This window comes from Schistocerca piceifrons, chromosome 2 (genome assembly GCF_021461385.2).
Source record: "Schistocerca piceifrons isolate TAMUIC-IGC-003096 chromosome 2, iqSchPice1.1, whole genome shotgun sequence".
In the NCBI taxonomy this organism is placed as follows: Eukaryota; Metazoa; Arthropoda; class Insecta; order Orthoptera; family Acrididae; genus Schistocerca; species Schistocerca piceifrons.
The window spans coordinates 853,983,012-853,996,981 of NC_060139.1; the positions used below are offsets into that span (position 1 = coordinate 853,983,012).

Genomic DNA, 13,970 nt, shown 5'->3' on the forward strand with positions numbered 1-13,970 from the left:
TCGCATTTTTAAAAGATGACTTATTGAAATGATGGTTCGGTAATATTTGCTACTGTCAGTTACTGCCTTCTTTGGCATTGGAATCATTGCATTCTTTTGGAAGGCTGAGAGTATTCCACCTTCCTCATATGTCTACATTACTAGGTGGAACAGTTTTGTTATATTCTCCAGAAGATCTCATTAATTATTATGAGAGAGTGTCGTCTTCTCGAGGTGCCTTGTTTGGACTTCGGTTTTTCAGTGCTCTGTTAAATTATTCTCACAATGTGGCATTCCCCGCGTCATCTTCACCTACTTCCATTTCCTTTTCTAAAATATTGTCTTCAAGTTCTTTTCCCTTAGACAACCCAGCTATATATTACGAGGCCTGTTCAGAAAGTAAGCTCCGATTGATTGCCAAATTGAAACCACAGTGAACATCAGAAATGTTTTACTTGTAACAATTAGCTACACCTTTCAGCTACTTCTCTACGTAGTCGCCGTTCTGACTTAGACTTTTGTCATAGCGTTGTACCAACTTTTCAATAGCCTCATCATAGAAGGCAGCCGCCAGTGCTTTCCGCCAATTCTCCACGCTGGCCTACACCTCGTTGTCTGTGTCAAAATGTTGTCTTCAAAGACAGCGGTTCATGTGACCAGAGATGAAACTCAGGGGGAGACAATTGCGGACTGTATTGTGGGTAATCTAACATTTCCATTTGAAAACGATGCAGGAGCATCTTCATTGCCCCTGCAGAATGCGGCTGAGAATTGTCGTGAAGACGAAACAGCACGACAGTTATGTAATGTTGGCTGCATAGCTTCAGGCGAAATTTCTCACCAGGCCCTCGTACTTGGCGGCAGACACTATTTTCTAGACATCTTTACGCACTCACTGCGAGCTCAGAAATGAGAAGAGCGACGTGATGCTAACTGGGGTTATACTAGAGACACTACCCAACACATCTGTGCAAAGCTTTATCGGATTTTCATAGTCGTTTCCATTTCGCGACCGATCGGAGCTTACTTTCTGAACGCCCCTCGTACTTCCATCCTCCAGCCTTCCCTTCTTTGCTTAGTAAGGGCTTGCCATCTTAATTCTTGATACTTATACAGCTGCTTCTCTTTGCTCCAAAGGTCTCTGATTTTCCAACAAGCGACATCTATAGTTCCCATAGTCATGCATGATACTACAGCATTGCATTTCTCCTCCAGCCATTCTTGCTTTGGCATATTGCATTTTCTTTCGCATTTTTTATTTTTTTAAGACTTCTGTATTCCCTTTGTCTGCTACAATTGCTTCATTTTGATATTTTCTCCTCTAAGTTAAATCCCGTGTCTCGTGTGTTATACAAGAACTTCACACTGAGGCTTACCATTTGGCTCTATAATTCTCTGCTGCCGTAGCTATTTCATTTCGCAATGATGCTAATCCATCTTCCTTTCGCCTGTTTCAGTCTATTGTTGCCGAATGCTACCTTTGAAATTTTCAACAACCTCTGGTTCTTTTCATTATGAAGATCCCTTATCCTTATATTCCTAACTTTGTATAATTTATTAAGTTTTATTCTAGATTTCATAAACAATAAATTAAGGTTGTAATCCACATACGCGCCTAGTTCCGAAACCTCGGTCTTATCACTACATAGACTGTAATCTATAATTAAGTAATATATCGGGTGTAAAATAAGTTTCACCTTCACAATAAACAAACAACGTAGTTTTTTTAATTGTAATTTTTACAAACGATGTTGCATAGGAACGGGGAAAAAATATTTTTACAGTAGCAGAGAAGTAGTAGAGAAGTATGTATGTAACAAAACTGTCTGCCATATTGTGATTCTAAATCACATATTTGGCTTTCCCTTGGGAAAGGCGGCTTCGAGTCTCCGTCTCAGACATAATTTTGTCAATATCACTAAGTGTCGATGTTACTCTGGTTTAGAAGGTAAAGATTTCAGCTCAAATATAGGTTTGGTAAGAAGGTATGTTTCCAATGGTAGCTATAATAAGAAACCATACTGTTGTTCTGTGACTGAAATAGGTTGGCTTTAATTTAAAAAGAATCAAGAATACCGTTTATCGAAAAATTGCAATGTTTGTGACAATACATTACAAAATTCCTTCATTTCCAAGACAGAATTACAGACATCATCTTGTACCACTGTACATGTATTAAACACTAACAATTAATGTCTCTCTTTGCAGCAAATTTCTCCAGGGGTCGTAAAAACCCCTGTGCTTACCCAGTCTGAAAAGTTTTCAAAGACCTTCGCGAATATGCCCTGCTTGGAAGTGGAAGATTTAACAAACGCTGTTGTCTACATGCTTTCCCAACCCCCAAGGGTTCAGGTGAGTTTTCTTCTGATTTTGCAAGTTACCTTATTCCAGAAATGTGCGAAATTTCCATTTAAATTTTATTAATAATCAAGTAAGCGTAGTAATTACCTCTAAATCAGGTAATTACGGAGATGTTAATCGTCCACACCTGCATAAATATGTACCTAAGCAGGAAACGAATTCCACTGACAGCCAAGGGAAATCAATAGCAATTCACTGACAACAGTTTGAGAAGGCGGAACCCATTCTGATGGTTGTCATTCGCTATTGCAGTAGGGATATGGCTGCGTACCCTGGTCACTGATTTGTGAGCGCATAGTTTTGAGGCACGTGAAAGAAAATAATAAGGGCAGAAGGAAGAGGGACGGGGGAAGATGACATTGAAAGGGGAATAAGGTAATGTCACGGGTTCAGAAGAAGAAGAAGAATGGAAAGGAATGGGTTTGAAGGCACTAAAATGGAGATGGAACAAAAATGTATGAAAGGGAATAATCGAGAAATTTGGATAGGATTGTGTTGGACAATAGTTGCCTAAGACCTAACTTTCTACGTTATGTAGACGCCTGTATACAGATTTGCTTTGATCAATAATGAAGCAAAGAAAAATGAATCAAGCTATTGTTGCAAACATTGCGACGGGCTGCGTTTTGTTCTATGCTTTGAACACTTCTGCGCAAAAGATGAATGTGTACCTCTTGTTTCACTGAAAAATTCTGTTGATCTCAATAAACAAATTTACAGGTGGAGCAGCGATGAGATTTAAACAAAGAACGGGATAAGGTCGATAGGTTGATGGAGTGGGAATAACGTCGAAGTTTGCTCTGGGTGCTAGTTACATCAATGGTCCTAGTCGGGAAGTTCATAATGAGATATGAAAGATACAGTTCGCTTGCTCAACCATGTCGACACAACCCCTTGTGCTAGCAAAAAAATGAAAACAAGTGAAGTTCAGACAAACATGTTATAAACCTCTTTCCGAAATTCAAGGAGGGAGTATAGTTTCAGAACTCAATGATCATTTAAAAGTGGTAATAACTTGTGAGGTTGCGTAGTGGCAATTCAAATTGAATGCCTACTGAGTATAAACTCAGTTGTGCGACTGGATTCGTGATTTCCTGTCACAAAGGTAAAAGTACATAACGACGGAAAATCAACGAGTAAACAGATGTGATAATCCGACGATCTCCAAGATAGTGTTATACGCCCTTTACTGTTCCTAATATATTTATACGATTTAGGAAACAATCTGTGTAGCCCGCTTAGATTATTTGCAGATGGTGCTGTGATTTACCGTCTAGTAAAATCATCAGAAGATCAAAACCAATTGCAAAATGACTTAGAGACATTATGCGTATGGTATGAAAAGTGTCTCTGAACAATGAAACGTGTGAGGTCATTCACATGAGCACAAAAAGGAATCCGTTGAATTTAGGTAAAAAAAATATATCACAAAAAATCACAATATATAAAGGGTGTCAGGTCGACTAAATAGCCAGGGTATTACTGATCCGAACACCGTAAAGTGGAACGATCACTTAGATGATATTGTGGAGAAGGCGAACCAAAGACGGCATTTTAATGGCAGAACACTTAGAAGATGCAACAGGTCTACTAAAGAGACAGCCAACAGCCACGTGTTCATCCACTGCTAGAATAGTCCTGTGCGATTACAGAACCTTACTAGGTCGGGTTGACGGAGGAAGTCGAAAAAATTCAATGACGGGCAGATCGTTTTGTATCGTCGCAAAAGAGGAGAGAGAATGTCTCGCGCATGATACGCGAATTGAGGTGACAATAACTAAAATAGAGGAATTTTCGTTGCGGCAGGATCATCTCATCAAATCTCAGTCACCAGCTTTCTCATCGGAGTGCGACAAGAGAAATGAGAGCTCCCACAGAAAGATTTTAGCATTAATTTTTTCCAAGCTGTTTTAGAGAGTAGACTGGAAGAGAGATAATCCGAAGGTGGTTCGAAGAACTGTCTGCCAGGCACTTAACTGTGAATTGCAGAGCAGACATGACGAGGCACCACGAAAGAATTATCAGAATGGGACGGAAATCGGTAGCTGTGGTTACATGTACGGGTAAATAGAAGATTACAATTGGATGATTTATTCAAGAGAACGAGGTTCACAAATTGAGCAAGTCAATAACGCGTTGGTCCATCCCTAGCCCTTATGAAAACAGTCATTCGGCTTACGTTGACTGAAAGAGTTGTTGGATGTACTTCTGAAGGATATCGTGCCAAATTCTGTCCAACTGGCGCGTTGGATCGTGAAAATCCCGATGTAGTTGTAAGGCCCACCCGTAGCGTTCTAAACGTTCAAAATGGCTCTGAGCACTATGGGACTTACGTCATCAGTCCCCTAGAACGTAGAACTACTTAAACCTAACTAACCTAAGGACATCACACACATCCGTGCCCGAGGCAGGATTCGAACCTGCGACCGTAGCGGTCGCGCGGTTCCAGACTGTAGTGCCTAGAACCGCTCGGCCACCCGGCCGGCTCTATACGGTCTCAATTGGGGAGAGATCCGGTGACCTTACTGGCCCTGTGCGGGCTGCCATTATCTTTCTGAAATTTAATTCCAGGATGGCTTGACAGGAAGAGCAACAAAATGAGGCTTAGAATCGAGTAGACGTGCTGCCGTGCTGTAAAGATACAGCAGATGACAATCAGAAGGGTCATGCTATGATGTGAAATGGGACCCGAGACAATCAGTCCTGGTTGTCAAGCTGTGTGGTGGGTGATAGCCAGGTTGGTATCCCATTGTTGTCCGAGTCGTCTCCATGTATGTCTTTGCTGGTAGTCGGGGATCATATCGTAGCGGCACTCTTCACGGAAGGTGATTCTACTTCAGTCAATGAGAGATCAGGCCGAAGATGTGTCCAGTGACGCCCCAGGAGCGATCGTGTTGGGGCGCCGTTTTTCTTTTTTTTTTTTCATAGTAGGACCCCTCTAGTGTCATCCGCGGTAACCTTACAGCACAGTGATACGTCGACGATTTTCTATGGTCCGTTTTGTTACCATCAATGGCAAGCCATCGTGGGCTTACATTTCAGCAAGATAATGCCCAGCCACATACAGCGAGAGTCTCCACTGCTTGTCTTCGTGCTCGTCAAACCTTACCACCGCCAAGATCGGCGGATAACTCGCCAGTTGGAACGTTGGAGAGTTATTGGTAGGACCCTCCAACCATCTCGGCTTTTTCACGATCTAATGCGCCGTTTGGACAGGAGGAAACCCAACAGCTCTATCAATCAGTACCAAGCTGATTAACTGCTTTCATAATCTCCAGAGGTGGACCAACGCGTTATTGACTTGCTTAATTTGTGAAGTTTCTTAGGTTCTTCTCTTCAATAAGTCATCGAATTTTTCTGAAATTTTAATGGTTTGATTGTCCCATTCGGATAATTCCTTTGTGAAGGTATACGTACTAGGGCAGTTTGTGAATAATGTAGCGCTTGTTTGCTACTTGAGAAGCAAAAAGTGCTGATGTCTCACTGGTTGCTTTTCTCGTAGTTTAATTATTTTGCTCTACTTTCTGCACGTGTATCTACGTATGGATCTACACTCCATATGGCGGAGTGTACACGTACGTTGCCATCATTACAAGTGCACAGTTCACGTTTGGCGCCTGCTTCGCTCACTACCAGCACAACCACCGCCGACATTCCAGGAACGCGACCCGCTCTCTGTTGAATCGTTCGCACTTCGTGAAAGTTGTTGTCGCCTATTACGCCTGTTAAGTGACGTGCCATGACGAACATGCTTGGTATCGGACTTGACCTGTACTGTTTTTACGCACCGTTCCAGTCCACACGTGGGCGTTGTCTCTGGTGCTCAGTCACTGCAATTCTACTTACTGTGTACTTTGTTGTTTCCAATACAATAGTAGATACTACTCTACGCAAATCACCTTTTGGTGCGTAATTGAGGGCAATTTTGGAACCAATGTCCATACTCCCATTCGCGAATGCTTTGTTGGGACAACGACCGTCGATAAAATCTCCTCATCAGCTCTATTTTCTCAGATTTTTTCGTCCTGGTGAGTTGGGAGAAGTACAGAGATGTAATCTGCTCCCCGACGCACCTTGGAACGTACGGTCTCGGAATCTGAACAGTGATATACAAATCCTCTCTCTTAGTGACTGCCTCTGGAGTTCGTTCAGTATTTGTAACACTTACTAAGCGATCCCTTGCCAAAACGAACACTTGTTTCTTGTTTTTTCTCTATCTGCTCCATTAATCTAACATGGTAAGGCTCTCAGACTCATGAAAAATACAAATGAATCGGTCTTAGGACTGTTTTGTAATTCATCTTCGTGGACAGATCTTATTCTCTTTAGCTACTAAAGAACTTCCAAATCTTTAGATTCTATTCATCATATAGAAGTACACAAAAGACATTTCTGGGTAATTAATAAAGATAAAACTGCAGTACTTCTATCCATCATATAGAAATACTTAAAAAACACTTCTGTATAATTACTAAAGAGAAAACTGCAGGGTTACATTCCACAGATGTCTAGCACGTCTTGCGTAGCACCAACCTACGAAGAATTCACGGCGCTTCGTGCAATGTTTCTGCTTTGGCACTCGATCACTGTACAGATCAAACAAGCGCCGAGCTACCATAGTACTGTCCAGGCTCGCCTTTGGGACACATTCGCACATGATACCCCACATGAAGCCACGACACATTGGTATTTCGTGGTTCGCAACTGAGAAATATTGTGATGTTTTACTTGCTTTACGGACCACAGTAACCGCGCGGGATTAGCCGAGCGGTCTTAGGCGCTGCAGTCATGGACTGTGCGGCTCGTCCCGGCGGAGGTTCGAGTCCTCCCTCGGACATGGGTGTATGTGTTTGTCCTTAGGACAATTTAGGTTCAGTAGTGTGTAAGCTGAGGGACTGATGACCTTAGCAGTTAAGTCCCATACGATTTCACACACATTTGACCATTTTTTGAACCACAGTAGAATAAAATTTATGAGTGATAACAATCTTTTGCACAAGCTGACGTAATTTGGATTAGAATACCGGTACTGTGTAGCTATTTTCAAGTGTATAGCATACCCCATCACTTGGACATGATAACGTTAAAGTCAGAGCTTACGCTGGTCACACATTGTTACAACAGAGCTCGATGTCTTAGTTTTAAAATAAACAAGACACAAACTGTCACGAGTTTATGTCCTACAACAAATGTTCCCAAATTATAACTTTCAAGTGAAAAATGTTTTGTATGTAAAAACGTATGACGGTTTTCCATACAAATCTTTCCAAATCAAGAGTAGAAACTTTGCTCCGTACTTCGCCAGTGAAAATGTTATCAGTGTCGCAGATTATATGTAAAGAAGTTGTGTTGCTCCTATTATGGACAGAAAAAAACAACACAATTATATTTAATATTCTTTCACATGTACTCACGTGAGGCCGATATATAACTAAATACTAAAAAATTCCTTGTAGTTACAAAGAAATAATTTATTCTTACGAAGTAAAAAATTTGCATCTTATTGTTATACAAGGTGAGTTACTAACTATTGCCACCTAGAATAACTCAGAAAGTATGATAGTAGCTGAAAAGTTTGCGGAACAAACATTGCATGGGACAACGGGGGCCATAATATGTCGTTGGTTTTTTGTTACTAGCTGGGGTCTCATCACAGATATGAAGTTACACTTTTTTTTTAGTGGGATGCTATAGTTTGGTACTTATTTTCAGATAGCGGCTATCGAGGCGAATCCAACGATGTGTAACAGTAAGATCTTTGAAGGTCAGCGTAGGTCAAAGAGGTGGCATGAACGTCCATTTACAGAAGGTGTTCGAAGTGATGACCATTGGCATCAGTGCAGTGCTGCAATCTTCTTATCATGGATTGAGTGGTATTCCTTACCACATCGGCACTTATCGAAGGACATAATCTGACAATTCTCTCTCGTATATCGTGCAAATAGTAAATATTCGCCGAATATAGCGTATCCATCTAACGTGCCATTGACATGTAAACATCATTCGACTGTTTCGCATTACAACACTAATAGGAACAGTAAGACTAGTATCGTCGAATCAAGTGAATGTGAATGATATACTCCTTCGAAGAACAAGTCGATATGCTTCTCATTTACGGAGAATGCCAACGAAATTCAGTGAGACCTAGGGACTTATACAATGAAACGTACTCACCCTACACGTCGTACATTTAAATATATGAATGATAAATTGAGAACAACTGCATCTTTAACGCATCGGAAACATATCCGGCAATGGAAAGTTACTAACGAGGAAACGGAAATTGGTACTGTTGCCACTGTGGTTCGATATCCATGTATTAGTTCGCGTCAAATCGCAAGGAAATCTGGCATGAGCCAGAGTAGTGTTGTTCGTGTTCTGCATCGCCATAAATATCATGATATCAAGATATCATAAATAACAGTCTCCACCACGAATTAACTGGTACGGATTGTACGTGTCGCATTGAATTTTGCAGATGGGCTCAACTTCAGATTCAGAGGGCTGACACGTTTATTAATTTGATTTTATTTACTGATGAGACTACATTCACGAACGATGGAAACGTTAATTTGCATATCATGCATTATTGGGCAATTGAAAATCCATGTTGGATGCCGTAAGTTGCACACCAAAAATCGTTGTCGGCGAATGTATGGTGTGGGATTCTGGAGGACAGAATTATAGGCCCCTATTGCATCGAAGGAACTGTTAGTGGTAGGAAATACACCACATTCCTGCAAGAAACATTAGGTCTCTTATTGGAAAAAATACCTTTAGGAACAAGGAACAGAATGTGGTATCAACAAGATGGGTGTCAGGCATATTTTTCTCTGATGGCTAGAAATGAGTTTCAGAGACAGTCCCCAAATCGTTGGATTGGACGCGGAGGAGATGTGTCGTGGCCAGTTCGTTCGCCAGACTTGACGCCTCTGGATTTTTTCTTGTGGGGATTCGTAAAATACATTGTTTGTAAAGTCGTTCCGACTACACCTGAAGATATGCGAGATAGAATTGTCAGAGTAGGTGCTTCTATAAGTGCCGATGTGGTAAGGAATACCACTAAATCCATGATAAGAAGATTGCAGCACTGCATTGATACCAATGGTCATCACTTTGAACATCTTCTGTAAATGGACATTCATGCCACCTTTGTGCCCTTCGTTGACCTTCAAAGACCTTACTGTTACACATCATTGGACTCGTCTCGATAACCGCTATCAGAAAATGAGTACCGAACTACAGTATCCCACTTAAAAAACGAAGTTGACCCTCCTAGCAACCAAAAACCACCATCATGTTATGGCCTCCGTTGTCCCATGCAAAATTTGTCCCACAAACTTTTCAGGTCCTATCATACTTTCGGAGTTATTCTCGGTGGCAAAGCTAGTGACTCACCCTGTAGCCGGCTGCTGTGGCCGAGCGATTCTAGGCGTATCAGTCCGGAACCGCGTTGCTGCTCCGGTCGCAGGTTCGAATCCTGCCTCGGACATGGATGTGTGTGATGTCCTAGGTTAGTTAGGTTTAAGTAGTTCTAAGTCTAGGGGACTGATGACCTCAGATGTTAAGTCTCATAGCGCTTAGAGACATTTTTCACCCTGTAGATATCATTTTGTGACAGTAGCGGCTCCCCATTGCCTATTCTGGCGATGACATTAAGCGTTCAGCTAATTATTGCATGCATTTTAAATAAAATAAACTAATAAATTCACCACCAAGGTCTTAATCACTGAGACAAATTACTGATAGTTTTGTTGTGTCTGTCTTGGTACAAAACAGTAAGGAGAGGTGGGTTGCAGGGTGGTGTGGTAACTGCCATTGTAGGGAAAACGGACAGGAGCAGAAATGGTTGTGAACAAATTAACAGTAAACAGTGGGTTGACTTAAACTGTATTTCTCCAAGCATAGGAGGACTCATTACAAATACTGCAGCAAGAAATAGAGTTCAGCTTATACAAGAGCAACAAGGGTGAGGTTCTCTGAACTAAAGCACAAATGATGGTGTTGGAGCAGTGACTAGGAGGTATCTGTGTATTGTCATGATGAAAAGGGGCTCCAAGTGCAAAAAAACTGTGCGGCTGCCGCCGGGGTCCTTCATCTCGGTGGCAGAGGGCGCCCGTAGTACGGCGCTGCTGCAGGTGTGGTTCAATGGGCGTGCTCCATTAGCCCGCCAGATGCTGCGCGACCAGTATCGGCGTCTGACGGAAACAAGCAGTTCCGTTGCCAACTTTATGCCGCCTGTGGGGCCGTATTCATACATGACACAAGGTAGAACGGAGGTGCAACGAACATTAAATAATGTACCTCCACTGCAATGATTACATTTCGCCTAATAAACTTTATTGTCTGTAAAATTCATACATGAATTCATAGGCTGGCAAAAGTGTCTAAATACTTGATTTCTAAAAAGCTCGAGCTCCAATACAGTGGTTGGTGAACACATTGTACAAAAATAAGAAAGAGAGTAGTTGAAAAAGTAAAACCAATAACCACAGCTAGAAATTAACAGAAACTAAACACACTACCTCGCATATAATAAGAATCTAACTGACATACAATGCACTGAATATAAGTGTTGATCAGTTGAAGAAATTATTCGGGTCTCACAGTGGCAAACTGAGTTCCAGACTCAGTGCACAAATTTAGAGTCCAAATCAATTTCAGACGCAAAAATAAAACTTCTGCTGAACTACAGGCAAAAATAAATTAGAACCTTGGCTATTTTAGCCAATTGCTAAGCCCCAACAAACTTGTGCGAAATATTACGAAGTGTCGCGACTGACGATACAGAAGATCTCTTGTCACCGAAAATGTCTGCAGCTGCTCTACCACTCAGCCCGAGATAGCTTTTGCCTCTTCAGTTTTATACCAAACTGTGATCGACTGCGAGATGGTCGTCACCCTTTTAACACCCCTTAATGTGTTGTACATTCAGCAGCCTGATTCACAACTTTTAACACATGTATGATATCCAAAATCTAATTGCGGCGTTAGCTGTGCGCTAAAATCCTAAGCAAAACTGAAACCTCACACTTAATTTTATGTGCATTAGTTCGTCCAAAATATAAGATGAAATAAATGCAAAGTTTGATAGCAGTGCTGAAAATCACTTCATAACCTCTGTGGTGTAACTTATTACAGTAAATATGTATATGACGCCATCTTATTATGAGATTTATCGTCCTCTTTTCATTACACTTCTCAGAATTAGGCTAAGTGTAGTACTATTTAACCTACAGGCGAAACTACGCAAATGAATAAAGAATAAATTTAAAAAATTAATATCTTGTGGACAAAATGTTAAACGCGGTTTACCATTATGTTCGGCAACGCATGCTGCGTTGTTAATGGTGTGTGTATTGAATTCCAGATTTTAACTAAAGTTCAGTTAAAAAGTGTCTCACAACTTAATCAATTATGATATGTTACATGTGAGTAGTTCAATCGAGACTCATTACTAAGAACCACCATAGTGCTTGATCTCCTTTGTAAACAAGTATTAGAAAAGTTATTGATGATGTGTTCAAGTTCAGGTATATACATCTTCTCGGACTTGTATTTTCTCATATAGATTAATCACAAATCTCGGCTGCCTGCTGGCAGAATCATTTTGATCTCTTCTTTAATTTAACGTATCGTCCTTGTCTGCCCCTGTCGTGGTTTGCAACATAAAGTGAGCAATCTTGAACGATATAAATGAACCCTTTGTGCACGATAGCGGCGGGAATGACGTCATGCCCTGTGGTTTCAGTCTGACAGGTCCACGTGGCACGGCCGACCACTTTCGGTGGTCAGCAACGTGGCGCAGGGAGCCGCCGTGCGGAAGCAGCCGACACGCCCACCACGGCCCTGCCTGGTGCCTACAATAAAGCAAACTTAACGTTTACTCCATAAGCATCCTGTAGCATATACCCACCCACCAGCAGAACGAGCTTCTGGTGTCATCCTCTGTCACCGTTCCAACGCTGTGTCATAGAATAAGTCAGTGGTAGTTAGCTTGTCTCCTGCTGCCCACTAGTGGGCGTTCCAGCATTCAAGGTGGGCAATAGGTGATTTGTGTGTTAGAAGCATTTTCATTAGATTTTCATAAAAATTTGACATAAAGTAATATGTTAGTAGTAATAAATATACTCTGTAACTTTCTGTAAGTATGATATATAATTTTTACCAAGTAACGTTACTTCCCTACTTTATAAATCACCATTACTGTGCGGCCGGTGGGAAGTTAAAAAGTTTTGCTGTTACCAGAGATAACTAAAAAAAGGTTTACTACTCCTTCTGTAAGCCAGTGAAAAAAAGGGCAGCTATGGAAACCGAATGTACTAGCATATCCTATCAGTATTTTCTTCCCTACTTCTCCTCCTAATTAATGTGTTTAATCTGTTTTAGGTTCACGAAATGATTATCCGGCCAACAGGCGAATACTACGAATGAACTTGCACTAAATGTTTCTTTCAGTGTACCGTAATTTCTGATTTTAAGATTAATAAAACATCTGTTTTTAAACTGCATGTATGTTAATTGCTTAGTGCATATAAGCCGTTAAATTAGCTAAAGATGACCTGCACACTGCCAAGCCTGATACACAATACGAAATCGTTTCCTAGTTTTATGTGATAAAATGTCTTCCCCGTGCAATAAGTACTACAGTCATGCTGATGGACAATGTGTAGTGCTTTAATAATTTATGGTGGGGCACGAAGGTCGTCTCTCCACGAAAGCTGGCCATGTGTGTCCCAGTGCCTTTCCTACGCAGTGTCCAACACCACGACAAGCTACAGTCTGAGAAATGTAAGCATGAGATACCTGATAGCTGATGAATGTCACTCGAAGGAAATAAAGGAACTAACGTGTAATGGGCTGAACCTCTCAAACGGCATCCCCTACTGAAATGATAGCCCCATAAATATTTTAAGTATAATTTGAGCTAATGAAACGTCTAACCACCATCGACACATTATCAGGCAAACATATTCAATCATGAACATCCACCTCAGTGCCTTAACAAACAACCTTAGCAAAGTGAAACACGTAGAGAGTAAGTTCAGTATATATTTTCTGATGTAGATAAGATTGGTAATACATAGACAAAATAACGAACGAAACAGGACTCAATAGAATATTTGACTACATTACGTTAAATAAATACGTGAAATGTACAGAATCCTCAGTTTCAGCTCATGGTTGCAGACGGCTGCGAGAAGTAATTCTGAGTACTTGGCACTTCAAAAACTTCTGCAACTGATCACTCATGATTTTCTTTTATTGCATGTTTTATTACAAGTGATACATTCCCTCAAACTTTTACGTTTTTACCCCTTGATTCTGCTTCTACTTAAGTAGTTGAAAAGTTCATAAATTTTAATGTATCCGGTTAGCATCACATTCACCACTAAGTTTCACAAATAATGACCTAGCTTGGTATTACATTGCCTCCCTGACACTCCAATAAAATCTGTGATGCCAACAGAAAACAGACGATCTACCACCAAAGTGTTGACAATCGATAAAATTCGGCGTGTTGGCGTTTTATGCTGCCAATACACCATTCAGCGTTCTGAAAGTCTTAACAATTTAGTGCACATGTAAATAATTATGCGCTATAAGCAACTGCATCACAGCACTCGCAC

General features: G+C 41.0%; 1 protein-coding gene across 1 annotated transcript in view; it reads left to right on the top strand.

Annotated features, from left to right (window-relative positions):
• Positions 1-12,851, top strand: part of LOC124777863 (dehydrogenase/reductase SDR family member 11-like) — a 48,061-nt gene extending 35,210 nt beyond the window's left edge. The window contains exons 5-6 of the mRNA XM_047253398.1: positions 2,188-2,331; positions 12,730-12,851. Coding sequence (XP_047109354.1) covers positions 2,188-2,331; positions 12,730-12,774 — 189 coding nt within the window. The 3' untranslated portion in view covers positions 12,775-12,851. The remainder of the gene's footprint in view (positions 1-2,187; positions 2,332-12,729) is intronic.
• The last annotated feature ends 1,119 nt before the right edge of the window (positions 12,852-13,970 follow it).